General features: G+C 32.8%; 5 protein-coding genes across 7 annotated transcripts; 2 read left to right on the forward strand and 3 right to left on the reverse strand.

Annotated features, from left to right (window-relative positions):
* The first annotated feature begins 2,661 nt into the window (after positions 1 to 2,661).
* Positions 2,662 to 4,503, forward strand: LOC146540374 (trypsin CFT-1-like). The gene is made up of 4 exons (XM_085201357.1): positions 2,662 to 2,765; positions 3,231 to 3,420; positions 3,547 to 3,802; positions 4,129 to 4,503. The coding sequence occupies exons 1-4, from the start codon at positions 2,723 to 2,725 to the stop codon at positions 4,465 to 4,467; spliced, it is 828 nt and encodes a 275-aa protein (XP_085057483.1). The 5' UTR covers positions 2,662 to 2,722; the 3' UTR covers positions 4,468 to 4,503.
* An 853-nt stretch (positions 4,504 to 5,356) lies between these two features.
* LOC146540375 (uncharacterized) lies at positions 5,357 to 11,210 on the reverse strand. The gene is made up of 7 exons (XM_085205053.1): positions 11,120 to 11,210; positions 10,312 to 10,527; positions 8,684 to 8,815; positions 7,580 to 7,762; positions 7,072 to 7,187; positions 6,580 to 6,741; positions 5,357 to 5,362 (listed from the first exon to the last, which is right to left on the reverse strand). The coding sequence occupies exons 1-7, from the start codon at positions 11,208 to 11,210 to the stop codon at positions 5,357 to 5,359; spliced, it is 906 nt and encodes a 301-aa protein (XP_085061179.1).
* A 2,694-nt stretch (positions 11,211 to 13,904) lies between these two features.
* Positions 13,905 to 15,417, reverse strand: LOC146540376 (uncharacterized). Of its 3 annotated transcripts, none has more exons than XM_085206727.1 (2): positions 15,340 to 15,417; positions 13,905 to 14,366 (listed from the first exon to the last, which is right to left on the reverse strand). In XM_085206727.1, exon 2 carries the CDS (start codon positions 14,338 to 14,340, stop codon positions 13,981 to 13,983), a length of 360 nt encoding a protein of 119 aa, XP_085062853.1. In that variant the 5' UTR covers positions 14,341 to 14,366; positions 15,340 to 15,417; the 3' UTR covers positions 13,905 to 13,980. The 3 variants fall into 3 exon arrangements, with proteins under 3 accessions (XP_085062853.1, XP_085062863.1, XP_085062849.1); XM_085206737.1 differs by having other exon boundaries at positions 15,290 to 15,354; XM_085206723.1 differs by lacking the exon at positions 15,340 to 15,417 and adding an exon at positions 14,455 to 14,555.
* A 1,193-nt stretch (positions 15,418 to 16,610) lies between these two features.
* Positions 16,611 to 18,329, forward strand: Obp84a (Odorant-binding protein 84a). Its single transcript, XM_085206704.1, has 4 exons — positions 16,611 to 16,846; positions 17,193 to 17,254; positions 17,341 to 17,488; positions 18,063 to 18,329. The coding sequence occupies exons 1-4, from the start codon at positions 16,645 to 16,647 to the stop codon at positions 18,152 to 18,154; spliced, it is 504 nt and encodes a 167-aa protein (XP_085062830.1). The 5' UTR covers positions 16,611 to 16,644; the 3' UTR covers positions 18,155 to 18,329.
* Positions 18,330 to 18,650: 321 nt separating this feature from the next.
* On the reverse strand, positions 18,651 to 23,181 carry LOC146540378 (hatching enzyme 1.2-like). Its single transcript, XM_085206642.1, has 7 exons — positions 22,942 to 23,181; positions 22,485 to 22,652; positions 21,922 to 22,068; positions 21,116 to 21,271; positions 20,568 to 20,701; positions 19,954 to 20,039; positions 18,651 to 19,069 (listed from the first exon to the last, which is right to left on the reverse strand). The coding sequence occupies exons 1-7, from the start codon at positions 23,117 to 23,119 to the stop codon at positions 19,000 to 19,002; spliced, it is 939 nt and encodes a 312-aa protein (XP_085062768.1). The 5' UTR covers positions 23,120 to 23,181; the 3' UTR covers positions 18,651 to 18,999.
* Positions 23,182 to 27,221: the final 4,040 nt, after the last annotated feature.

Raw genomic sequence — 27,221 nt, forward strand, 5'->3', positions numbered from 1 at the left:
AAATAACCAACCAATATTGCCTAAATATAAAAATAAAAAAATAATATTAAATATAAAAGAAGTGGATGAAGCTACCCGCGGCCCACTAGTTTATTATAAAACACCAGTCTCCTTTATCTTCTGAGAGTGATTCTACAAAAAACGGTTGGTTATCTTCTAAATTCTTATCAACAAAAAAACTTGGGGTACCTTTATTGTCGACAATTATAAAACAGTAAAAATTTTCAGTATTACATTCATTCATTCAATCCTAAGATATTCTATTCTCTTTCCGCCCGAATATGAGACATTAGCTTCTGTTGAGCGACGTGACCACAAAGATTCGTAACCCCAAAGTATATGTAACACTTAAATTATTATCTATACGTATATTAAAAATGTAACTGATCGCTGTCTGATACTACATATATGATAAGAATTATTTGGAAAAAATATTATTGAGGATATAGATATGGAAGAGATGGATGTGGAAAGTCGTACCAACGAAATAGAAGCCAAAATAATAAATTACTTTTAATTGTTTTGTCTGTTTCTCTGTTTTTCTGTGCTTTTGTACTCGATAATCTCAGAAACGGCATAACCAATTAAAATACTGATTGTAGGATTGTATTTTGTGGCAAACTAAAATGAATATTATGCGTTTGTTCTATTTTATTGGGATCAGAAATAAAATAGTTATATTACTGTCAAGCAGACGAAGACACAAACTCGTCGCTATAATCTATATCTATACAGCGTGGAATTGTCAGCACCACTTTAAATATAACTACAGTTTTAACTACTTTATAAAAGCCTAATATAATTCAGAAAAAAAATAATTCACAAAAATAAAAAAGTTATTTTTTCAAACAAAATAAATAATAAAATTATCGTTTTAAAATAAAACACCATTTGTACAGTATAACATAAACACGCACACACTTACCTGTCAAAGTATGTATGTGTGCTACACCCGAAATACAGGTATGGATAAAAATTGTAAAATGAAAAAAAAATCCTACGTCCCAAAAGTTGAGGTACCTTGATTAATTTCTTTAGCTCTGGGTTTGAAATATTTATGCAGTTTGCCTTTATGCAGTTTCAGTAAAAGGAGCGCTGCCTCTTCCACCTGTATATATAAAAGGACAAGTTCTCACTGACTGAGGTAACCGCATAACCGCTGATGGTAGAAACGTGAAATTTGTTTGTTTCGTTATCTGGACATCCACTAAGAAGGGATTTTGAAAAAACCCTAAAGGGATGAAATAGGGGTTAAAAGTTTGTATTGATTTTTTTTATATCGCCACCGATTTTTATAAAATTTGAAATTCAGACTCTTTAAAATATTTCATTGAACACGTGTTTCATGGCATGGCATAAGCGGGCGAAGCTGCGCGCGTCCTTTAGTTTAATATATTTAACGTTATCTTTCATTTCCAGAAACTTAGCAACAGAATATCCAATCTTATCAATTTAATATAATAGATTATTTAATAAAAAAATAATTATGAGCGTTGTGTATTATACAACTAAGAATTACATTTTAACTATATTTTAAAATCCTATATTTTAGAATCGGTGGATTTCCTTCCGTCTTTTGAACTCGTTTCATAATTTTCTAAACCCTACAGTTACTTTGTCCTCATTTTTAAGTCTTTTCTATCAAACGATTTAAAAGTCGGTATATTTTGTTAAAGAGTCGCTTAGGTATATAATATAGTTTAAGTGTCAACACTTGAATCATTCATTTTGATTATTTCTTAAAAACAATGACAGCTTAAACATTTTGCCCTGATTTAATAAAAGTGGAAAAACCACTAAGAAATAAAAAGATAAAAAGCATTTATGTCATTTAGAACATAGATAATTTTGTTGCCCGAATATAACGTTGGCGTATAAGTCCACCAGTAAAGGTAAGTGAATATTATTCGCGGGTAAATGCGTATATTTCTGGTTTTTTGTAAGTAAGTTCAGAAGAGGTTTTTTTGTAGAGGCCAGTCGTAGCGCAGGGCCAAGTGTGCTGCTAAATCGACTGGTTGTGGGTTCTATCGCCATCTGTTTTTAAGGAAATATTTATTTAAATTTACATTTTCATTTTCATTCGCTTTAGTATCGAGGCAAAGCACGGTGATGAGTTCCGTCACTCCACAGCGCCTTCAGAGTTGGGCAGAAAATGGGGAACAGAGAGTCTTAACACTTCCCTAGGTTCCCTCTGCCTACCTTGCTGTAAAGATACGAGCGTTTATGTATAGTTTGCTGTAACGGAACTACAATTATAAAATTCGGCACCAAGTGTGAATTTACAATATAAATGAAGGAAAAAATACGAAAAGTGAAAAATTATAGTTATTTCATAGAAAAAAATTATAACAAACTTATATATTTTTAGTTCATTTCATATAACATGATTAGCTACTTAAGTAAAACTTGAGTTTGTGAATAACTAGGAAGAGCGAAGAAATGAAAATAGTTAATATTTCACTCCCATATTCGCTTGTACCCCTTTCTATCTTCATCTTCATCTTTCTATTAAAACACAATAGATTTTAAACCAACAAATGTGTACTTAAAGCAAGAAGATGGATGGAAACTAGATTTAGATATTAAACGGAAGATTAGATAAAAGTGAGATAATTGGTCTTTGGATATAATTCGGCTAGGGCTTACCAGTGATTACCCTAATAACATATGATAAGAACTTATTATAAAAATAAAAATCCCAATTGGATTTGAATTCGTAAACATGCGCGTGGTTATTGTGCTGGCACTAGTAGGAGCCGCTCTCGGTAAGAAAAAAATGTTCTTTAATATATGTGTCCTATAAAGTGCTTAGATTATTTAATTAGCATTAAATTTTATTTATTGAGCTCTCTCTCTACTTAACGGGAAGATGAAGACTTCAATTACTATGTCTTAGCCTCGTTACCAGAATTAGGAAATTAAAATATTAAATACTTCACTACCCCGAACAGGAATTGTACTGACAACCGCCGCACTGACAGTCGTACGTTTGTGGCTTTCCGCCATGACGACATCTAAATTAAGTATTGTACAATATAAAAATGAGTATTATACAATATATAATCAAAAGCAAGTAGGCTCATTAAATTAAATAATATTTTAAATTTTAAAATAATACTGTAAATTAAATAAAAGACAAACACGATATTTTATCCTAACATTAAATTCAGTTATATATTTTTGTGAATCACCGTAATCATAGTTATTATATTAAACATTAAAATCCACAGCGGCTCCTCAACATGAGTTTTGGAAGAGTGAAGAGAGTGCACAAAGAATTGTAGGTGGTGTTGGGGTAATAATCAATGAATATCCATTCATGTCCCAGATGGTGGTCAGAAGTTGGTCCCAATATGAAATATTATGTGGCTCAACCTTGATCTCTACTCGCGCTGCATTGACTGCAGCACGTTGCTTCATGTTAGTATACTTTTCTATATTTCCACAAGTGTATTATTAAATAAGAAAATAACATTTTTTTATATCTATATCTATTTTAAATATTAAAATAAAAATTAAAAGGTTACAATTTATTTCTTGTTGTAGGCACTCAGATATTAGTGCTTGGAGGATACGAGTGGGCTCATCGTTCGTCAACGGTGGCGGCGTACACTATTCTATTGATGCATTTATCATTCATCCTGAACATATAGCTCCAGCTATTCACAATGATATTGCGGTAGTGAAAATTGCATCACCTCTTGTCCTCTCCAACACAGTGGGAATCGCGACACTTGCCGTACCTGGCTCTGTGGTAGCTGATAATGACGTCGTAACCGCTGTAGGATTTGGTACACTTAGGGTATGTACACTGGTTAAATTCAATATAAACATTCTATTATTTTCCAAAAATATATAATAATCGCCCTATTTTATAATATCATACCACCATTGTATAATTAATTCATCATTTTTTTATTAATAATTTACCAATTTTATACGTGGTTTTAATAAACATGTTTAATTCTGAGGCCAGTCGTTGTCGACTGTAAGCGTGATAGGTTGTGGGTTCGATTCCCACTCGTGAAAATAAGCCATTTTATATGATTTACTAGGTTCACTTTGCCTACTATTTGCGGAATACAGCGTATAGCTGAAAATAATAATTAAATAAGTTGTCTCTTTCAGTTTGATGCTGTTCGACCTACGACGCTTCAAAGGGTTCACATAAACGTTATAAATCACAATATTTGTGCTTCACGTTATGCTTATTTAAGAACGATTCCGGAATTCGAAAATATACCACCTGTAACTCCCGACATTATTTGCGCTGGTATTCTAGATATAGGAGGAAGAGGTACCTGCGGAGGTGACCCAGGTGGTCCTTTGATACATAATTCAAAGGTTGTTTCAATAATTACTAGGGGACATAGCTGTGCGCAACCATACTTCCCAGGGGTCTCTGTCAGTGTGGCTTATCACTATGAATGGATTGCAGAAACTGCTAATTTGAACGAAGAACAATAAATTTTATGTATAATTAAGTAAAAAATATTAAAAGAATGATTTTTAAAAAAAGTTACTTGTTTATTTCTACATAATTTTACTATTATATTTCTTGAAATAAGTAGATATGTACACTATTTTCTCCTAACATTTCTTTTATATAATTTAATCTAAAAAGTAATGCTAACAACTAGTCAAATATCCAAAATTTTGATGTACTTTTCATTAAGGTTAAATCATTTTATTATGTTATTGTTAAGAATGATGATAAGAATGCAATATGACGATGAAGCTATGTAATATTCATGAACATAAATATTTTTACATTTATAAAAGTTTTGAATAAAAAATTATTTAAGATAAGAGAATTTCTCATGAACTTCTTTCTTCATAACTGTTGTGAAATTTGGCACGAAGTGAAAACTTGCAGTATAAATACAGAAAGAAAAGATTTTCAAATGAAAAGTGAAAATTTACAGCTATTTCATAGAAAACTATGTTAGGTATTTGTACTTCTTTTCATACAAAATGAGAGCCTATAGACGCGTGCAAACTTTGTCTTTTAACTTTTATAATTAATATTACGCCTACAATTTTAAAATTGGTACGCAACCCTCGGTAGGCGAGTCCGAGTCGCACTTAAACGATATTTTTTAGCTGCATGCTGCTTCCTGCATATGTCAGAGTAGGCAGGAGAAACGTAGTGTCCGTTCTCCACTTACCGCTGAATTTTCGAGAAATTGCGTGTGGAGTGGTAAAACTGATGACAGCAAGGATAGAAGTTACCAACTTTAACTTGGTTTTATTTATTTATTTTATTATGATAAAACAATATTAATTAAAATTGATTTAACACTGTCAACTATACAACTAAATAAATTTTAGATATTTGTAATTATTCTTGAGGATACTAGTTCTGGAACGTATTAGAAATCAAATACACTTTTTGTATTTTTTTTTTAATTGAAATTTTCCATTTTTTGATTGAAACATTGATTAACTGTAGTCTGCAGCCAAAGTTGTCAAGTAAATAGAGTACACGCTCTTCTACTTCGTTCAAGTAATAATATTCTTTTTTGTTCCAAAATCACATGTCTTAAGATTCATCAGTACGGAATTGAAAAATTATAACTAAATATGTAGTGACCGATCCAATTATCTGGAACAAAAATGTATAAAAATGTGTTAGGTTAGTCGTGGGCGGCGCAGGGGCACAAGCGAGCGACTGTCAACGCGACGCGCGGTGGGGTCGATTCCCACTCGAGGAAATGAATTATTTCATATTTTCGTTTATTCGCACTGCTGCTGAAGCAAAGCGAGTCGTTGACTTGCGTCACTCAACACTTATCGCCTCTAGAACTCGGAGGAAAATGGGGAACGGAGTTTCTTAATACTAGGTTACCTTTGCCTACCCTGCAGTGAACGAGGTAAAAATATTCAGCTCCAAGACTGGGTATTTTCAATTTTTTATACTTTTGCTATAATATTTTTATATCTTTAGTATGTTAAAAATATACATAGCCAAGGTGCCTAACTTGATCGTAGAACCTTATGACACAATTTCGCTAATCATGCAAAAAACATCTTACTTATAAATGGATGTATGTTATTCCCATTATTTTCTTTTTTTAGTTCTGGTACGTACCTGGTAAGTACACACTTACCTGTCAAAGCGGCAACGTGGCACACGTATGTGTGCGTCACACGAAATACAGGTATGGATAAAAACGTGAAATGAAAAAAAAATCCTACGTCCAAACTTTTGAGGTACCTTGATTAATTTCTTTAGCCCTGGGTTTGAAATATTTTACCCTATATGCAGTTTCAGTAAAAGGAGCGCTGCTTCTTCCACCCTGTATATTGACATAAAAACAAAAATAGATATTTTTTTGTAGGTAGATACTGTTTGAACTAAAAAAAGAAAAAAATGGGAATAACATAAACACGCACACGCGTGTTTATGTTATACTTTACAAATGGTGTTTTATTTTAAAACGATAATTTTATTATTTATTTGGTTTGAAAAAATATATTCTTAATTTGTTTCTGAATTATATTAGGCTTTTATAGAGTAGTTAAAACTTTGGTGCTGACAATTCCACCTGTACATTTTTCAATAAAATATATACAAACCGTAACCGTCAATGGTCTTGACAAGGTGCACACCCCCAAGGGCGAGTACGTGGGGCGATCCAAAAGAAGTTGCTTGGTGAAGAGATCTAATTCTATAATCATAGGAGCCGTGACGCTCGCATGACGCATCAGGTAAGAGGCAAGTAACCTTGTCTTATCCATCTTAAAGGATATAAAATAAGCTCTTATTATTATTAAATATCTGGTGGCATAGCATGACAGTTGAGGAAACTCGTGGAATAAGGCACAATTGTGCGAATGTAAACGTGGTTAATGATTGTAGGTTCGATACCCAAACTAGTGAATGAATTATTGCTTCTTAATATTTTCTTTCTTCGCTCTGGCGCCAAAGCCGTTGTCCATTATTTAGCTCTTAATTAACGTTAAGCATAAATTGACGTCCCTGATTGTGAATATTTGAAAGCAATCTTATCAGTTCAGGATATTTTTGGAAACTTTTTTTTTAAATATTTTTTTAAGTACATTCCATACCTCCTTTTGCATCTGAAAGCACGGCTCCACTACCAACATCATACACACTATATGGAAGATACCCCAGCCTATTTGTAGTAATAAGTTTAATACAAGGCTCTGTTGAGGTGACGTATCTATAAAAGAAAATATATAGGATAAATACAAATATCGTCACTAAGATCCTGGAGAACAACGCCTCGCTTTGCCTTGACACTAGAGCAAAGAAATGAAATTATTAAATATTTGATCTCCTTGAGTGGGAATCCAACTCACTCACAATCTGTTGCTCCTTTCATGGGCACACACTCGTGCCCCTGTGTGAGTGACTGGTCTCAAACAACATTAATTTAAAAATAATTGCTAAAGTACTATTTTCCTTTATATAATAATTTTCATATTTTTCTAATGAACCTTAAATTCCTTTCCTGTAAAATTTTTATATAAATTTTTACATGAAAATTACTTAATTATTACAGAAAATGTAAAAATAACGAATATATGTATATTATTCGTTATTGTACCATACATAAATCTGTTATCAGGTAGTACGGTGTAATTACTAATTGTAGAAAGAACGAAGCTAAGTTTAGCAATAGCAGAAACCCATGTTCCTTATCAATATCTCGGAAAATGTCGCAGATCCAACCGTAGGCGATAGCGAAATCGCTTACTGTTCGCTTATCGCCCAGACGAGATTGCTTCGAGTTATCTGAAATATTTAATATATGGTTTAATAATCTATATATATATATATATATATATATATATATATAAAGATTACAAATGAGTCTTATTTCTACAATACAAAAACAAGCAAGTCAATTGCAAGTCGAACTCGTTGGCCCAAGCACTAATTATAGGATTAAACCAATTTTTATAAGTACTTATCAAAAGTCAACGGTAAATATGATAATTTTAAATTGTCAATTTTATATGATTTTTTTAAAAAGGCTGATTTTCATTTTATATGGAATAAATTATAATTATAAGATTGTAGTAACTTTTATATGTTACATAAATACAAATTACCAATTTGCGGATATTTTCCTTTGCATGTACTGCAGGTGAATTTTTGCTAAATTTCAAGTTTTAATTATTTATTTCTATGAAATTTCTATAATATTTCACTTAGCAAGAAGGGAAAAGAGGCGTTGCGTGTTGAGTGGTGGCCTTTGAGCCTTCTTACCACGAAGAAATTAATAATAATTAATTCATTTGACTGTAAATCAAATCTGCCGTGACCAGTGGCGTAGCTAGGGTATTTGCTGCCCGGTGCGGTTTGGGGGACTTGATGCCCCTTTCCTGTTGATGAGTTCTAAAAAAAAAAACAAAGTGATCGTCGACTTTGATGCCCCTTTCCTTTTGATGCCCGGTGCGGCTTAGAGGACTTGATGCCCTTTAAAATGGTCTAAGGTCTAAAAAACAAAGAAAAACAAACTGATCATCGACTTTGATGCCCCTTATTTTTGATGCCCGGTGCGACCGCCCCGCTCGCACCCCCCTAGCTACGCCACTGGCCGTGACAGCCACACGTGCTGCTACGCCACAATGGCCTCCCTACATTTATAGTCATTAAAACATTTAGAAGTATATATTAGGAAGTATAAATATATAGGAAGTATGTACTTACCATTACATTTATTATCGATACCTAAAGAGTCAATAACATAATTGATAGTTTTAGGATATTTAACTTTAATCGTTTCTATTTTTTCATCGAGATTACGTTTCAAGTTTGGGCTTACATTTATCACGTTTTTATCTATAAGATAAAGTTTATATATAAAGTAATATATAAGGTAAAAAAATAATTATTTAACTGTTTATTTATAAAAGTTTATGCTAAAGAATATGCTATACATATTTTTTTATATTGAGTTTTATGTCTTACTTTTTGAATATAAGAATTTACATATATTAATAATATTTACATTTCTTCTCTCTCGTTGAGTTGCACCTCTCACGTAATGCCTCCAGAAATTGGCGCAAACTAGGAAGAGGAGTGTCTTAATACTCCCAATATAAATATATAAATAAGGTTCCCTCCCAATATAAATAAGGTTCCCTCTGCCTACCCTACTACATTCAGGATACAGCGTAAAGCTAAAAAAGTATATATATAATTAAACTGCATACCTTGATTAGAAGATAGGTTTTCTAGTCCAAGATTCAAAAGTTTTAACGCGGACTGGAGATAAAATGCAATTAGCATGAATTGAAGTTGACTTAACAGGACCAAGAAGTACTCATAGAATAGAAACGAGTACATTAGCAACGTGCGTACTAGAATATAAAATAAAATTATAAATAATATATAAAATTAAATTATTTAAAAGTATACGAAAAATCTGTAAAATTATTAAGTATCTCATAAAGTAATCACAAAGACAATGAAAATATGATACTTTTGTCATCTGCATACATTTTATTTTAGTTAAATATATGTAATTTATTTCTACTTCTCTTTGAATAGAAATCGAATTAAGAACTGTCGCTTTTACAGTCACGTGCTGTGTCGCTTCGCCACAATGACCTCTTTATTTAAATAAATATCTCTCTTTATTTCAACATATTTCTATTCTTTATTTACCTTCTCTACCATGAGCAATAGCTTCCAATGCATAACCACAAAGGTCAAAACATATTAAAATCCACAAACCAACACAAGTTAGTATTACCGTCAATATTTTATACTTCTCTCCAGAATCGTTTTCAATCTTAACCCCAATGAAAATTTTCATCTGAAACACATTTAACAATGTTAATAAACCGACAGTTTGTTAGAAATAAACCACTTTAATATTTATTTGTGCATTTAATTTTATAATATGTCTAATATGTAAATCAGATTTACGTTATATCCCGCACACATTAGGGTAAGCAGAGGGAACCTTCTGTAAAGACACTTCGTTCCCCTTTGATCTAACATAATTCATAGTATGCCATATACCAGTTACTATCAGCATAAATGATGCTGACTAACAGGATATAAAGGTTCACTGCAGCCCATGCTCAGTTTGACGCGAGAGGACGCAAACCTTCACAAGAATGTCCGCGGCCCCCTACTTTGAATATAAGCGGATAATAAAGAATAAGAAAGAAAAAGATAATAAAGAATACAAGCGGAAGTCTGTATCTCTGTCATTCCTAAAAAGATGACGAAGCAAAGGTCAGAGATCATCCAGCTTAGCCTCCCATAAAAAAAATAACTGTACTGGCCCGTAGCTCCAACACCACACTAAAGATTCGAAAAAAAACTAAATATAATGTATATATTAACCTTCTCAATTTCATTTAGACAACGAATTACACACGTCAGACGTGCCGGGGCCCTGTAGACGGCGACACTAGCAATGAATATTATTATAGTCAAATTCACCACCCAGATCACGCGAGATGTTGGGGTGCGGACGCGTAATGACCTCGCGGGTTCAGTCAGGAGGTCCAGTGCGAATCCAGAAAGTACCACACAATCTGAAATATTATATATTTTTAGTTACTTTTCATTATCAAAAGGTTATAAGGATCAAAGTATGTGATGAATATGAAAGCCTAGGCTATTAGTAAGAGCTCATAGATATGTGCTTGTAATACCATACCATTATCCAAATGAGATCAAAATAAATTTATATTATTAGGTGTTTACATTTTAAGGTATTTTTTTATAATAACATACGAAAATAAAATCAGCTTTACGCTTTATCCCGCATACAGAAGGATCGGCACAGAGAATCTAGTGTTAAGTGTCATTCCGTCCCACTTTCCGCCGAATTTTTCGAGGTGTTGAGTAGCGGAATTCAACGCCGGGCTTTTTGTCTTGGTGCCAATATTAAGAAATATTCATTTATTCTCTAGAGTGAGAGATCAAGCTCACAAACGTTGCGTTAAAGCCACACCCTCGTGCCCCTGCGCCACGAGGGCCTCAAAAAAGATTTCTCAAAATATTTGTAATATATTTTAAAGCAATAGACCTAGTTACAATAAAGAGTTATTTCAAAAGTAGCTAAGTATTTACTTATAGCTGTAACAAGAAGATAACTATAAAACGTCAAAGGACGAGAAATACGAAATCCAGTTTTGGAATCAGTTATAGGGGCTACACCAGCCCACCGAGACATCCGCAACACAAAATTTAGGGCACGTCTTGGCTGCATCATGTCTAACTTAAACTGGATTTTACTTCGCCCTAAACGATCCGAATGCTTAACTATGACAAATGGATAGCAACATTAATAAATAAACGCTCTAATATTTTCTGTTTATCTAGACAGGATCTACTTAAATTGTTTCTTTATCATTGATTAAATAAATATTAAAATATAAACATAGCGCTACGCTTGATATCTTTTCAATGCCATCAAATTCGAATAAAAACAAAAACATTGTATTGTTTTTAATATAACATGAACGATGTTGGGTAAATATTTCTAGCTGTCACATGTAAATGTTTATCTAACTTTGAAATATTTAGTCTATTTTATAAAATCACACAGCCTTCTACTATACGCTCATTAGAATCCCAATATTCATATATTACTTGTATTTTATTTGGTTCAGATATTTTATTTACTATATCTCTCTTTTCTCCTTATATTTTCAATAATGATGATATTTATAGCAGAAGTTCTGAACTGTTTAGTAAAGATTGTTTGTTTGATAGCAATCTTAAAAGACTATGAATCAGCTTCACCAGACTACTACCTCTAATTAAACCCACTTACTCGAATGGGAATCGAACAGTCACAGTTTGTGCCCCTGCGCCACAACTGGCCTCAAAGTAAGGCTAATTATACGTATATACACGTTTTGTTTTGTTACAACAGCGAAGAAGTGAAAATATTTCATTCCCCCGACTGGAAATCGAGCCGTAGATATTTGCATTTCAGACAGGACCGTGTCTGGAGGACAAACACGATTGTTCTAATTTCGATCCCTATTTGGGAGAATTAATTATTCTCACTTTCCCGTTCAAGCAACACTAAACTTGGTGTTGAGTTCTATCAGTTAAAGAACGGAGGGCTAGATACTTTTCTCTGCCTACTCGGCTATAGGCTAAAATAAGAATTAGATTAGATAGGAATTGGAATATATGCAATATAAGTTAAAAAACCGGTTCAGTGCGAATCGGACTCGCCCACCGATAGATCAGTACCCATTTCAGAGAAAAAATACCTACAAACTTTTTTCTCCCATTTTTGTACGGGAATGCGTACCAACTTGCGTCAACCCTAATTTATTCTTAACTGGTCCGATTCCTATTTAACTTTTCACTACCAACAAGATTTTAACATAGTCCCGCAGTATTTTAGATATTCGAAAAAGTTCAAAAACGCCTGACATTATTAAATAACAATATTTACTTACTATCATTACATTTATTTTATTTGTTTCACATTATACTTATGCTCTTGTAAACTTAGAAGGTAATTATAGGAAGATATTTCATAATTTATAAATTTTATAAAGAAAGTATCAATTGTAAACGAAAAGCTATTATCGCTGAAAACAGTTTTATAATTTTTTTAATATATTAACGTAATTTAATTGACATTTTAAATAATATTATTCCACATCATCCTCTGTAGTATTTTGTGAATTTTTAATCGTGTCCAAAATATTGCCGTCAGCAGTCATCGGCCGAAGCATCGCTTGAAATGTTCCAATCATCATTTTAGTATCCTGAGCTCCTGGAATTTGCCTTTTCGATCTTATTCTGTTTTCTTCTGCAACTGCGTTTGAATTATCTTCCTTTATATTTAAAAATGTTTTAAATTTTGAATTTCCTACAGTATTTTCTTTATTAACTTCATTAGCATTTGCTGAAGATGTCTCCAGAAACGAAGATTTATAATCAGTCAACTCATTCTGTATTTTATACGGATTTAAAGAAAGACAATTTGAAACCAAAATCAAAATTAATATTATATGATGCATTTTATCCTAAATATCTTTACGCGTGCCAAAATTGCAATTTCAAAAACTCTAATAGGCACTATTTGCAATCGTGTTTCTTTTTATCAGGCCTTCATTTAAATACTAGGCTAATTATATTTCATGTAAAAATTATAATTATGAAAATTTTACTAACATACAGGTTGTTTTTTTATACTTAATTTTTTTACGCATACACTGCAAGGGGGTAACCTGGTAATCTAGCGTTAAAACACTACGTTCCCCACTTTCTGCCGAATCTTAGCCGAATCAGATTTTAAGTAGAGCCAAGTTTCCAGCTCTATACTCTATGTACTAACCCTAACTTTACTCTGCCTACCCTGCTGTGTGCGGGATACAGCGTGAAGCTGATTTAACTTTTTATTTTTTACATAAGATCTGATAGCTTTTTGACAGTGTGTTGTTGTTATGGCAATAGTTTATTATACTTTTTAATTTATATTAGTTATTTATACTACTAAATAATTATAAACTCTACTACTCTCCTTGTTAATAGTTTAAAAAAAACTTTTTAAATTTTTTTTTATCGTAATGAAAATATTTTTTACTATGTTTTTTAAAAAAGTTAGAAAGAATAAAACGCACTCATTTTATCTTTTTGGATGTCCATATTTTCGAACGATTATTTGTGATATAAAAAACTTAATGTCACCTTTAAAAAAACTATTTAAAAACAACCCGTATATATATATATATTTTTTGGTTTTATTCTTATTTCAGTTTGATGTATCCAATTTATTTATTATAGTAGGTATTTACCTACATTACATCTATTTACCAACTACCTAAGTTTCAACAATAGTTTCAAAATAAATCGAATCTTTAAAGGTTCTGCCATTCGGCTTTTGACCCCTTAAAAAAAGTTTTCAGAGAATGAATAAAATAAAACATACAACGAATGTAATTTCAATAAGTTTTTATTTAATTTTATTTTTAATAAAATAATTGTAACATTATAAATTTTGGACACAATTTTTAATTTTTACGATTATATTCGTCTAGTTGCTGTTCAACAATCAGTACTTGTTCCATGACTTCTTCTGGAGTCAGATAAAATGCCGAGGCTACGGGCGCGATGAAAGCTTTGCTATATTGTATTATTTTTATCAAATTATCTTCATTTTCACTATTTAAAGCACTATCAATGTTTTCACAGCAACTGTCATTATCCGAATTTAACTTGTTTTCCTCAATATCTGTAGTATCATCAGTAAAAGTCGTTATGTCGTCTCTTTCTAATATTTCTGGATGCTCTTTAAGAATATTTACTAAATATTCGAAAAGCGCCGGAATAGTTCTAAATACGTTGATATATTCTTCACCAAAGTAGAACATATCTCTTTCTTCTTCTTCATTTTCTTCTGTAAAACAAAGTAGTAATTTCACATTAAATATATTTTAATTAAGTGTTTATTTTTACCTTTATATTTAAAATTTAAATATTTTTACCTTGACTATTAACAGTCAAACTCAAAACATTTAATAAAAGCAAAAATATTATTTTTTTCATATTCCTTACATTCACTTTTAGGTTCAAACTATTATACTGTAAGCAATGTTTTAAAATAGTGTCACTTGTCAAGAAACAGGTATTGTTGATTTTAGTATCCTTAGATAAGATATGTAAATATAACAACTTCCGAAAACTATATAACAACTATGATAATGACTCTACAGGATGATCATGACAATATAAGACAGTAAAAATGGCGCGACTTAACATTGAATATATTTACAAAATAATAATTAAGGGTGGTTTAGGAACAGTAATAGAGCCCAACGTATGTCTTAGTGGGCAGAGCGCTTGGGCGGTTTCTAAGAGGTGCGGGCTCAAATCGGGCTTCGATCAATTTTTTATACGTTTCGTAGAAAGTATTTTTCTTTCGCAGTCACCTTCGCAAGATCGCCCCGACCCGCCCGCAGTAGCTCCTCTAGGGTAAGGGAAGTAGGAGCCGGCCGTCTCCTACCCTAGCCTCCGGCGCAGTGAATTTATGTTCACGCTGGACTCATGCTCCCGCTTCACGGTCTCCTTCAATACGTATTTGAAGACCAATTCCTCTCACTATCCAGCGTGGACCCCATCATACTGGACAATGAGAGATCCCTAATTCCTAACCTACTATTATAGCCATCAAGACGTGGCGTTGTGGGATCCTCACAGAGCATACGATCCTCTGGCATCACTCTTGATGGGCTGATACCCATGATACATTGGCGATATCTCAACTATGACCTTTCAAAGAAATAGTTGCTCCATAAAATTTATTCTTAGTGCTACACTTACATCATTTAATACAATATACGCCTTTAGAAAATATAAAAGTAAGAACTCACTTTTGTCAAATACAAGGCTTATTTAGGTCTTCACTATTAAAGTACAAAAATACGAATCAGTTATATTTATGAACAAAAATGCATTTATAAGTACCGTACTTTGAAACAGTATAATAGCAGTGCACATTAAAATACATAATTAGATTGCATTTTCGCAGTTTAAGTCTAATTTAAAAACATGAATAGATACCATCAATTTAAAACTTAGATGATTGTAATTTTCTATTACAGATTGCTCTCAAATTATCATAAATTGTTTCAGTAAATAAAACTGCGTATCGTTAATAATTAAGATTTCTCGAATATAAATACATACATAAATAATAACGTTCTAATTGAACATACACAATTACAAAAGTTGGCTCAAAATGGATCAAATGATAGAATTAGGCACTTTTATAAACTGCTTCTGCTAACTACTTCCGTGTTAGATCAGAAATAAAAAACATTTCTAGGAAAAAATATTACTTACTTAGCTGCACACTGTATCCTTAGCGGGGTAGTTAGAGAGAGCGGAGCGCCAAATACTACGGCCTCTGCATACCTCATTCGCCTCGTCCACTACCACCAACCTCTTTCTACATGCCCTCGGGGGGTATTTTTAATGATTCCTCCGATATATAACCGTGGTCTCCCCCTACCTCTCTTACCGCTCACTTTCTTCATCTTTCAAGACTCTTTTGTTCGAAGTGCTCAAGCTACGTAACATCCTCACTAGTTGTCATTCTTCATTGTGGATTCTATCAACTAAACTGACTCCCCAAAATCCCCGAAGAGATCACATTTTAACAATATTCATCAATCTTTCATTCTTCTCCTGTAATGCCCACGTTTGGATACCAGCACTGCATTGTGTACGACCAAAAATTGATCTGTGCTGACGTTTCGCCGAATCATCACTGCAGCTAAGGCACCATTAACTTTGTTACCGGCAGCAATACGCCTTTCCATCCATTTCGGATCTTCCGTCTCTACTGAACATACTTCCTAGATATATTACTTTAGTCAGTCGTACTTAGAACGTCCCTGACACTCCCAAACCATAGATGTACGTAGCGGATGGAATGTTTCTGGCCTTAAAAAGGCTGACAGGGGTCGTTGCGAGCAAGCCTCCATCGTGGATCCCTCTGGAAAAGATATTTAACAGTTTTTGTTTCAAAATATATGTTAGACCAGTCGTGGCGCAAAAAAAAAATACTCTCTTGCCATATAAGCAAAAAAATGTTAAGAACGTCTGTACGTCCATAAAAATATAAATACTGATACCTCAAATCGGAAAATTAACAAGAGTACTATCATTTGAACATGAAAATCATATTCACCATAACGTTAGCTCTCCTTACATTTTCAGTTGCACAATGTGGGAGCAGTGTGGGAAACAGGATGAGCACTGACGACGTCACCACCACGACAATGGCTACCACCATGGAAGATGATGACGCTAGGAGTAATTTTGATGTTATGTCCGTGATGGTGGATTGCAATGATACGTTCCGGATTGAAATGTGTAAGTTGTTCTTTAGTTAGTAAATGACATAGTTTTATTAAATATTATACAGAATGTAACTCGATAGATGGATTAACGGTACTAGTAATAGGGTACCTTAGTACCTATCGATTTCAGTCCCATGTATGTTCAACGATTTTCTGTGGTTCAGCAGATATTAAAGAATTAGGGTTTTTTTTTGGAAAAAACCGGATTGAACTAAATTACAGCCCATCTGTTGAGTCTGCACTCGTGATTTGCGTGATCCTATAAGGATTCTGTTTTTTCCTTTTGAGGTGCAGGTTTTAAATTTAATTACTGTGAAATTATAGTTTACTTTATTTTATATCACTCTATCATCTTACAGCTTACTTGGAAAGTTTAAACAAGAGCGGAAGCTTTCCCGATGAAACTGATAAAACACCTAAGGTATTTATATTTCTCCTAAGGATTAGTGAATATTGTGAAAATAATCTTAATATATTTCTTTAATCTATCTTTTTCTTTTTACGTAGTGTTTTGTACGTTGCGTTTTGGAGAAGAGTGATATTGTGTCAGGCGACAGTCAGTTCAATGTGACTCGCACCGCAGAAGTATTTTCGCAAATTCGAGATACATCCCAAAACGATATTATTAAAATGGCAACAGCTTGTTCTGATAGACGTAAGATTTTAGCTTTTATATGTAGTACAATATATAATTAATTATATAAATAAATCAGCTATTAAGACTCTCCATTCCTCTTTTTCCGCCGAATTCTGGAGGCATTGCATATTAGTGGCGGAACACAACGCCGCGCTTTGCCTTGATATCAGAGCGAAGAACAGAAAATATAATATAATATATTACGTAGTACAATAACCAATAAATGACTTCACTTTCACCCGTCGAGGCAATCGAATCAGAAATCTTAGCTTATAAATAATTTATGGGCGTTTAACGCAGCCGTGGCGCAGATGTGTAACGTTGCCTATAAACGCGATGATAATGGGTTTGATTCTTACTCAGGGCAATCTTAAATCTTTTATTTAAATTATTTTTATTTTTTTGCTCTCGAAGACATAATTTAGACAAGCTTTGTTTTAACGATTGGGCGGAAAGTTGGGAATGGGATGTCTTACATATTCGAACTCACACAGGTTATAATAAAATGAGACTTTTAAAGTATATGATAATAAAAAAAATAAAACTAGAAGAGTATTATGTATATTTTGTTCTAATAATAATTATATTTCAGCTGAAAAATGTAAATGTGAGAGATCCTATCAGTATTTAAAATGTTTATTGGAAACTACAATAGAAATTAATGAAATGAAAAGTTCTAAATGATTGAAAAAACATTTTCCATACACGATGTACAATGACCGCGCTGAGCCACCCACTAATGGATTAATATTTTTATATCAATGTTTGTATTAGTGTATATATACAAAGATATAATAAAAAAAAACAATACAATAATATTGCAATATCTAAAAATATATTAATCTTTTATTGTTTTTAAGGAATTGATTGATTTTTACCTCTATACTTTACCAGTTAATTCTAAATCATACGTATTTATTAATGCATTTTAAAGCTTACGCTGTATCCTCCACATAGGATCTGCAAGGTTGGCAAAGGAAACCTGGAAACCAAGTATTAAGAGACTCCGTTCCCATTAAGACACTTCTCTACCCTACTTTCCGCCGATTTCTAGAGGCATTGCGTGTAGATTGCCACGCTTTGCCTCATTACCAGAGCAACCACATAAATGTCGTGATTCTAAATATGTATACATACGGTACCTACTAAATATTACTTCGGTTAAAGAATTTAATTTAAAATGCTCAAAGATCTTATATCCAAAACATAATAAATATGGACAGATCTGTTTGTTAAAGAATTTCATTTAAAATACATCATAATATTTACATGGAAATATTTCTATATGAAGAAAAACATTATTTTATAAGTTTCACTAGAGTAACATAGTTTAAATAAGAATAAATAAAAGGAACTTGGCTTCGATCATTTACCTTTATTTTTAGATACTTTTATAAATTATAGTATAACAGCACTATGATATAAAACATAATTATGTTGTCATGATATAAAAATATTGTTAATACGCAGACTAGCTCAAATTTTTTTAAGATCTAATTTTTCTTCATTTTTTCAGTATTACTTATATATTAGGCTCCATTTTTCTTATCACCAAACAAACTTTGCCAAATCGATCCTACCCAACCAGTCTGAGGTTCCCTGTAAATTATAAAAAGTGAAATTATATGAATTGAGGCCGTCGTGGCGCAGGGGGGCGTTGCTTGTAAAAGGGGGGGTTTAACTCCCACTTGAAGTAATAAAATATTTAAATTATTTAATTTCTTTGCTCTGGTAACGAGGCAAAATCGCGGCGTTGTGTTCCGCCACTCAACACACAATGCCTCCAGAATTCAGTTGAAATTAGTGGGGTACTTAAGTATCTTAATAGAAACGGAGTGTCTGAACACTGCGTTCTCAGGTGCCCTTCCTGTCTTTCTTTTCTTTCCTTTATGCGGGATAATAGTAAAATAAATCGAAAAAAAATATAAATGTAATTTTTTTTTGCATCTTATATATAAACTAGTGGACCCGGACGCGGCTACGCCTGCTTGAACTATAAGAATAATTTCGAGTCGGTCATACTCATACTATGCCGCCCGAAGGCTAGATCATTTCGAATCAGTGACATCTCCTTAATTATTTATTAGAATGTTATACAGTAAACTATAATTTCAATCAAAATGTCGCGGTAACGGTTGCGTAGCGACGCGACGATTGTTATTAACATGGCAGAATAAATTGCATGTCAAATTAGAAAGTACTTTAAAATATATTAGTATATATGTGTAATGTTATATTATATAGCCTATGTGCTATAGGCTATATAATATAACATTACACATATTCTGAATGAAAGCTGCATTCTGAAGAATGCAGCTTTCATACAAAACAAAAACAAAGTAAATCAGACCAGTAGATCCAGAGATCTTAGCGTTCAAACAAACAAACAAACAAACAAACAAACAAACTCTTCCGCTTTATTATATTAGTATAGATATATTGATATTTAATTCAAATTCTTCTTACGATTTTGTTATACTTACTCTTTTTTACAGTTGTACATTAAATTTATTTTCCTCACGTCCCCCCTACTAAGTCCCTCTCGTTGGCCGAGCGTGACGCCGTTGATCTACAACAAAGTGACAGTTGACAGGACATGTATGTGAAAAAAATGGTAGATTTCCTTCAATATACTACTAGTGGCCGCCTCCAACATATTTTCATACTACTTTCACTTAGTACTTGTTATCAATGAAATTTATTGGCAAAATTTCAAAAACGTTGCTCATATTGAATGGCGGAACTTAACGCCACGATAATAAATAATAAATATGATATATTATTTTGGATGCAGAAGCCAGTTTTACTTGAGATGGAGCGTATTGTGAGGAGGTTCCTCTCTCATCACCACCGATGGCTTGAATCCTTGTCCCATCCTCGGAAGAGTATTTTCTTACATTTTTAAATGTATTTTTTATAACAATTTATATTTAAAATGTAAAATTTATACCCTTGTATAATAAAAGTTTATATATAGAGAAAGTAAACAGTTTAATTATGATTCAAATAGGTAGAAATCGAACTTGCAGCATCGTTTATATCCAAACACTGTAAATAATTATTTTATTTGTCTTTGAAAAAAAAAAGAATATATTACCTTGGGTTCTATAGTTTTTCGCGAGTTCTTGGAGAAAGCATACTCAGAGTAATGCATTACACTATTAAAATCGTAGGAGACGCCGAAGTCATTGGAACGTTTCGTGTCTGCTTTTTTAAAGTTGTTCTCGGAACCTACATAGGTGAATCGACGATTAAATTAGATAAAAAATATTAAAAATAGAGAGAGAGAGTTTGTAATAATGGTAATGACAAATTTCGAAACATTTAAGGAGAACAAAAAACACTAAATAAAAACATAAACACTAAAAATGTCTGATAAAGTGAACTATTGTGTTCAGCCAAAGAGCTATAACTGTGTAAAAAATAAATGTGGGTTCCATCCCCACTCGAGGAAGTGAAATATTTATTTACGTTTATATTTTCATTTCTTCGCTCTAGTGTCGAGGCAAAGCGCGGCGTTGAGTTCTGAAACTCAACACGCAATGCCTTCAAAATTCGGCAGAAAGTGGGGAACGGAGTGTCTTAACACTAGGTTCTCTAAAGAACTACTAATTACGACAAAAATAATAATTAATTAATACTTACCGCTCTTAATATTATTATAATATATTCTTATATGATCGTCTCTATCAGGACGACTTTGTTCATGCATGAATCCAATTGCGTGCAGCAGTTCGTGAAGAGCAGTACCTTTCTTACTGACACAACCAGGTGCCTGCAGGTTAACTTCTTGACGACCACCTATAATAAAGAATATTCTATAGCTATTCGATTCGATTTCGAATTCAATTCGAAAGTTGATAACGGAGTGGCTTAACACTAGTTTCCCTCTGCCTAGACCGCTGTGTGCGGGATAAAGCGTGAAGCTGTTTTTTTTTTGATAGTTTGAATCGGAATCAAACTAGTACTTTCTGAGGATAGCGAGTACACTCAAACTCTAGCTTTATTAGTATAGAAGTAAATAAACGAGGTGGAAGAGGCAGCGCTCCTTTTACTGAAATTGCATATAGGGTAAAATATTTCAAACCCAGAACTAAAGAAATTAACCAAGGTACCTCAACAGTTTGGACGTAGGATTTTTTTTCATTTCACGATTTTTATCTATCCTGTATTTCGTGTGACGCACACACACGTATGCGACGTTGCCGCTTTGACAGGTAAGTGTGTGCGTGTTTATATTATACTTTACAAATGGCGTTTTATTTTAAAACGATAATTTTATTATTTATTTTGTTTGAAAAAATAACTTTTTCATTCTTGGGATTTTTTTTCTGAATTATATAGAGTAGTTAAAACTGTGGTTTCATTTAAAGTGGTGCTGACAATTCCAGCCTATATAAATTAAGAAGACATTTTTATAAATGACAGATTAATAAATGACAGTAATGTACCAAGTTTTCCAACGCTCGACCAGCAACCAGTGTTTGCACTGGTTATGACAATGTAGTCCTGTTGTCCGTTGTATGGGACAAACCGTAGGCAAGTCAATCTGTGGTAATCAGCTATTGCCTTCATTATCGTATCTCTCTGTTCTTGCTCTAAAATAAAATAATTTTAATAGACCGAGGCCAGTTGTGGCGCAGGGGCACAAAGTGTTACTGTAAAACCGACTCTCCCTCTCTCTCCGACTCGAGGAGATGACACATTTATTTAAATTTATATTTCCATTCCTTCGCTGTGGTGTCGAAGCTAGCGCGGCTTTCTGCCACTCTTGCCGCCTCCAGAATTTAGCAGAAAGTAGGTAACGGAGTTTCTTAACACTAGGTTCCTTCTGCCTACCCTGATGTGTGCAGATACAGCGGGAAACTGCATTTTAACTTAAAATTATCAAAAGAAGAGAAGATTACCATTATAAAACTCTGTGAAATGTGATTTTTAAATCATTTTTTTTATGAAGACTTACCTATTTCTTAATACTTTTAATTGTTCTTATGTAAAACATTGCTTTACTTACTGAATCTAGAGTCTATAAGATAAGGTATGATTCCTTTGGGCCACCGAGCGGCCTGATCACGAATGCCATTACGACCGTACTGTGGTATCAATATATCACCCTCAGCATAACCTCCCATTTCTTCTGGATTCATCAATGATGATTCTGTCCATGTAGCTAGTGCATCCCCTATAAATAAAGTTTTATAAATTTTAATGTCTTTTTCATAAAAATACGAGTGTCAGTAATTAGATTATGTAATTCCATTTAGAGTAAGGGAGTAAGCTATTGAGTAGCGTTGAATTCTGCCACTTAATACTCAATTCCTCCAGAATTCCGCAGAAAGTGGGGAACGGAGTATCTCAACACTAGGTTCCCTCTGCCTACCCTGCTGTGTGCGGTATAAAACGTGAAGCTGATATTGAGAAGTGGAACTGAAGGAATCTTTCTAAAGTGAAAATATGATAGGAATTCTTACCACTTTCATTTTTTGGAATTCCAAAAGCCTGTGGTTCTAAGCCAGAAAGATCGATATCACCCTCATCTATCATATTATCTATTTCGTTAGTTATAACTATAGCATCTTCATCTTCAACAGGCAAACAAAAATAACCAGAAGCGAATATCAAAAATAAATATGTTTTGAGAAAATTCATTTCTTTTGGAGTTCTCAATATATTTTTAATAAAGAAATTGCAAAGGAAAACGTTCAAGCAAATTGAAGTTACGAGACAATATGGCTAAGAATTAAAAAATGTCTCCTCTTTATATAAATTAGTGTAAAGTTCGTTACACTTCTCTGATAAAGGATGTTTTGATAATGAAGGCCTTGGATTGTGTTTTTATGTGTTTTAGTACTCTGATAATCGTGATATTATTTCCTTTGCTTCCGGGCGGATGACTAAACTAATAATCGCGATGTCTTTTAATAGTTTCGGATCTGGGATAAGGAGGTGAATAAAAAAAGACCGATATATTATATATCCGTTTCCTTTTCGGTAATGGACATAAAAATATCCGATATATTTTTATATCCATTACAGTTGCAAGTTATAATAATACCTGATTTGACAGATTATTATTTTAAAGAATCTATTATTGACAGTTTGTTATATTTCATTTATTGAGAGACGTAGCTCATCGCCGCACTGGATGTATCAGAATACTTAAATTCCCTCAAGTGGGAAGAGAACTCAAAATCAATGCTCGACTCTGTCCAGCTGGGCCATGATAGCATACAAAATTATTATGCTGAGTAAAAAATATATATAAAACTTTTTTTTTAGCTTTACTTTGTATGTCGTATATAGCTGGGTAGGTAGAGGGAATCTAGTGTTGAGACACTCCGTTCCCCACTTTCTCCGCTTCTAGTAATATATATTGCACTGTAATATGTATTGCCGTAAGGCACATAATAGTATGGCAGTCGCGGCGCAGCGACACAAGGGTGTGACTGTAACGCGACGGTCGTGGGTACTCAACACGCAATACCTCCAGAATTCGGCAGAAAGTGGGGAACGGAATGTCTTAACACTAGGTTCCCTCTGCCTACCCTGCTGTGTGCGGGATACAGCGTGAAGCTGACATATATTATATTGAATTTACTAAATGTTAAGATTGTTAATAGTATTTTTTTATCGATAAATATATATTAAACTAATGACTAATAGATAAAAATAATGTTCAGGAAATTTCTTAAGAATACATTATCTTTACAAGGAAACGCATTTCATAACTTACGGAAATGTGTTATCTGTGACAAGAAACTGTGTAATTTAGTAGATACATCCGACAGCCCTGTCTGTATGTACGAGTACATTTGTGTAAACTAACGAGTACGAGTAAATTTTCAAATTTTATTTTCATAATATTTAAATAGCCACGACGCAGTACAAAAAATGTTATTGTTTTATTATTAAATAAATAAATCAGCTTCACGCTGTATCCCGCACACAGCAGTGTAGGCAGAGGGAACCTAGTGCTTAAACACTCCGTTCGCATCAACACCAGAGCGAAAAAATGAAAATATAAATTAAAATAAATATTTAATATCCTCGAGTGAGAATCGAACCCACAATCAGTCGCGTTTACAGTCACATTCTTCTCAACTCGCAATGCCTCCAGAATTGAGCGAAAAATGGAAAATGAAGTGTTTTAACACTAGGTTGCTGTGTGTTAAATGAATTTGATTTAAATCAATTTTTCTTGAAATATTCATAGGTATTTTATAATGAAAATCTATAGGGCATATTACTTACCGACGTATAATATCTAAATTTTAAATTATACATAATTAATAAAATTAACATGTCTATACCCACAGTGTTTAATTCTACAATTGTACACTTTAGAAATTAAAAGGTTATAAACCTCCAGTAATACGGGCCCCTTACTTCTAATACTATGTTCTATCATTAGTGTATAGCATTATCTTAGTTAAGTAATTAAACGTTAGTTGAACTGCCAACTCACAAAGCGATAGATTTTTATAATCTTTAAACACGAAACAGACATTTTTCTATTAAATACGACAATGTTGGTGAGAAAAACAAATCTACCCTCTAACTAATAGATTTAATCTTACAATTTATTAATAGGTAAATATATTATTTTAACCATTCGTTAACCATTTAGACAGCGCACGCGAAAAAAGTTTTTTTTAATTTTTCACACCTTGGATTTTATAACATATGTCTAATTTTTTTTAAAGCTGTTTCCCTCACATAACAGGGTTGGCATAGGGAACATGGAAACCTAATGTTCCCACGCACTCCGTTCCCATTAAGACACTTCCGTTCTCCACGTTTTTTGTTTTCCTTTTTAGATTTTTAACTAGGTTGTAGTCGGTCCAGTAGAATTAGAGCTAGGAGCTATAGTGTGTATTCTCCCTTATTGTGATATAGCCTTCCTCGATAAATACATTCCTGATCCCACTCGAGGAAGTGAAATATTAATTTACGTTTATATTTCCATTCCAGCTCTGGTGTCGAGGTCAGGCGCAGTGTTGATTTCTGCCACTCAACGCCGCGCAATGCCTCCAGAATTCGGCAGAAAGTGGGGAACGGAGTGTCTGAACACTAGGTTCCCTCTGGCTACCCTGCTGTGTGCGGATTACAGCGTGAAGCTGATTTAATTATTTTTTTTAACTTACAAGCTTTATAATATTAATATAGGTAATAAAAGCGCTTTATTTATGCATTTATCTTGTAATAGAATAATAAACTATTACACACATTTATTATTTAACAACACAAAATTGATATTATAATAAATTAATATATGCACGTGCTTATAAGAATAATAGTGATCATTGCAATATAATTTATAGCATTATGTGCGGAGATTTTTAATCTGTGCTAGTATTTTTTAAAAAATATTTATTGAGGCAGGAGGTAGGACGTTTCATTTCCGGTGCATAAGTCAAACACGTCACTACATACGTCAACACACCGCCAACTATCTGTAACCAATTTAAAGCGTCAATTAATATAAAATTCGGGAACCTAAAAAAATATGAAGATGCACAACACTAGTATTTTTTGCTTAATTTTGTCCTGCTTCAATAAATTCAATTTAGTCCACAGTCAAATGGACAGACGAACAGACAACAAAATGATCCTATAAGGATTCCATTTTTTTTATGGGGTAGGTACGGAACTCTGAAAAGAGCTTGGTAAAAAAAATACTAGTTGTTTATAATAATATGAGGAAGGATTGTTTGTTGGTGAACTTCTTACTTGTTTCTTACCTTTAGAATAAGAGATCTATTAATAGTAAACATATTGAGCGGTGAAAATGTTACGTCATTTAGTAGCAGCAGACGTTGAAAAATTTCAACTTCATTTTTCGCAATTTCATCATCTATCACAGTAGCTTTAAGGCTATTGACTAGTAAAATAGTTCGCTGCATCTAGAATAAATATAACTTTTAAATGGATATTTGTTTTAATTTAGGAAAACAGTGTAAAATATATTTAGCACATATTTGTACTTACCGATACTTATAGAAATTAACTTACTTCATTAAAAGTGCGATAGAAAGGCTCCACAAATATTATGAAATATTTTCCATGAATAAATATCCATATGATTGATAAAACGATTGCGGTGTTATCATAAAGGGAAACTGGTAAAAAACAGTAAAGGTTACATAAAAATATTGAATAATATATTGTTTTTCTAAAGTAATAATTTTCAAATCTGTAAACGCAGTGGTTGTGGGTTCAATCCCCACTGGGGGAAATAATTATCTTTCAATTATTTTATTTAAATGTCTAGCTGTTTGTGTTTTGTGAAAATTGGATTAGTAATTTAAGAGATAGAAGAACTTTGCCAATATGAGGCAGTGATATCATATCATACATCATAAATATTTAAATAATTATATACTACAAATTAATTAAACTCATTCCTCCCTACCCCCTTCCACTAGTTAATTATGAGTTTAAAGCAATTAATATTTCATGTTAATAATTAGCAAATAATTTCAATTACGTTGAGTAGAAATTTTCCAAAACAGCACGAAAAACAAATTTATTTGAAAGCCCGTGAAATAATTAATAATAAAAAAACAAAACAGGAGCCCGTCCAGCTGCATTGAGTCTCTCACTATGTCACAGATAGCCGAATAATGAATGTTTAATTCTCGAAGTGATTGTAAAAAAATAATTTTCTTCCCTTCCCGTTGAAAGGAATCTGAAACATATAATAATATAATTGTATCTAAATTATAAAATAAACCTTAATTATACTGGGTGG

Source organism: Heliconius melpomene, chromosome 2 (assembly GCF_056956725.1).
Source record: "Heliconius melpomene rosina isolate 202511_hmr_F chromosome 2, ASM5695672v1, whole genome shotgun sequence".
Classification (NCBI taxonomy): domain Eukaryota; kingdom Metazoa; phylum Arthropoda; class Insecta; order Lepidoptera; family Nymphalidae; genus Heliconius; species Heliconius melpomene.

Excerpts from the sequence above, each read along its gene's own strand:
- LOC146540374 (XM_085201357.1), top strand. The coding sequence starts at position 2,723 with ATGCGCGTGGTTATTGTGCTGGCACTAGTAGGAGCCGCTCTCG. Across the intron at positions 2,766-3,230 it reads ACTAGTAGGAGCCGCTCTCG|CGGCTCCTCAACATGAGTTT; the intron begins GTAAGAAAAAAA and ends TAAAATCCACAG. Across the intron at positions 3,421-3,546 it reads ACTGCAGCACGTTGCTTCAT|GCACTCAGATATTAGTGCTT; the intron begins GTTAGTATACTT and ends TTCTTGTTGTAG.
- LOC146540375 (XM_085205053.1), bottom strand. The coding sequence starts at position 11,210 with ATGATGCAGCCAAGACGTGCCCTAAATTTTGTGTTGCGGATGTCTCGG. Across the intron at positions 8,816-10,311 it reads TAATATATACATTATATTTA|ATAAAAACGTGATAAATGTA; the intron begins GTTTTTTTTCGA and ends TTTATCTTATAG. Across the intron at positions 7,763-8,683 it reads TATCGATAATAAATGTAATG|ATAACTCGAAGCAATCTCGT; the intron begins GTAAGTACATAC and ends TAAATATTTCAG.
- LOC146540376 (XM_085206723.1), bottom strand. The coding sequence starts at position 14,515 with ATGAAAAAAATAATATTTTTGCTTTTATTAAATGTTTTGAGTTTGACT. Across the intron at positions 14,367-14,454 it reads TTTGACTGTTAATAGTCAAG|AAGAAAATGAAGAAGAAGAA; the intron begins GTAAAAATATTT and ends TTTGTTTTACAG.
- Obp84a (XM_085206704.1), top strand. The coding sequence starts at position 16,645 with ATGAAAATCATATTCACCATAACGTTAGCTCTCCTTACATTTTCAGTT. Across the intron at positions 17,255-17,340 it reads AAACTGATAAAACACCTAAG|TGTTTTGTACGTTGCGTTTT; the intron begins GTATTTATATTT and ends CTTTTTACGTAG. Across the intron at positions 17,489-18,062 it reads AACAGCTTGTTCTGATAGAC|CTGAAAAATGTAAATGTGAG; the intron begins GTAAGATTTTAG and ends ATTATATTTCAG.
- LOC146540378 (XM_085206642.1), bottom strand. The coding sequence starts at position 23,119 with ATGAATTTTCTCAAAACATATTTATTTTTGATATTCGCTTCTGGTTAT. Across the intron at positions 22,069-22,484 it reads TCTTATAGACTCTAGATTCA|AGCAAGAACAGAGAGATACG; the intron begins GTAAGTAAAGCA and ends ATTTTATTTTAG. Across the intron at positions 20,702-21,115 it reads TTATAATAATATTAAGAGCG|GTTCCGAGAACAACTTTAAA; the intron begins GTAAGTATTAAT and ends TCACCTATGTAG.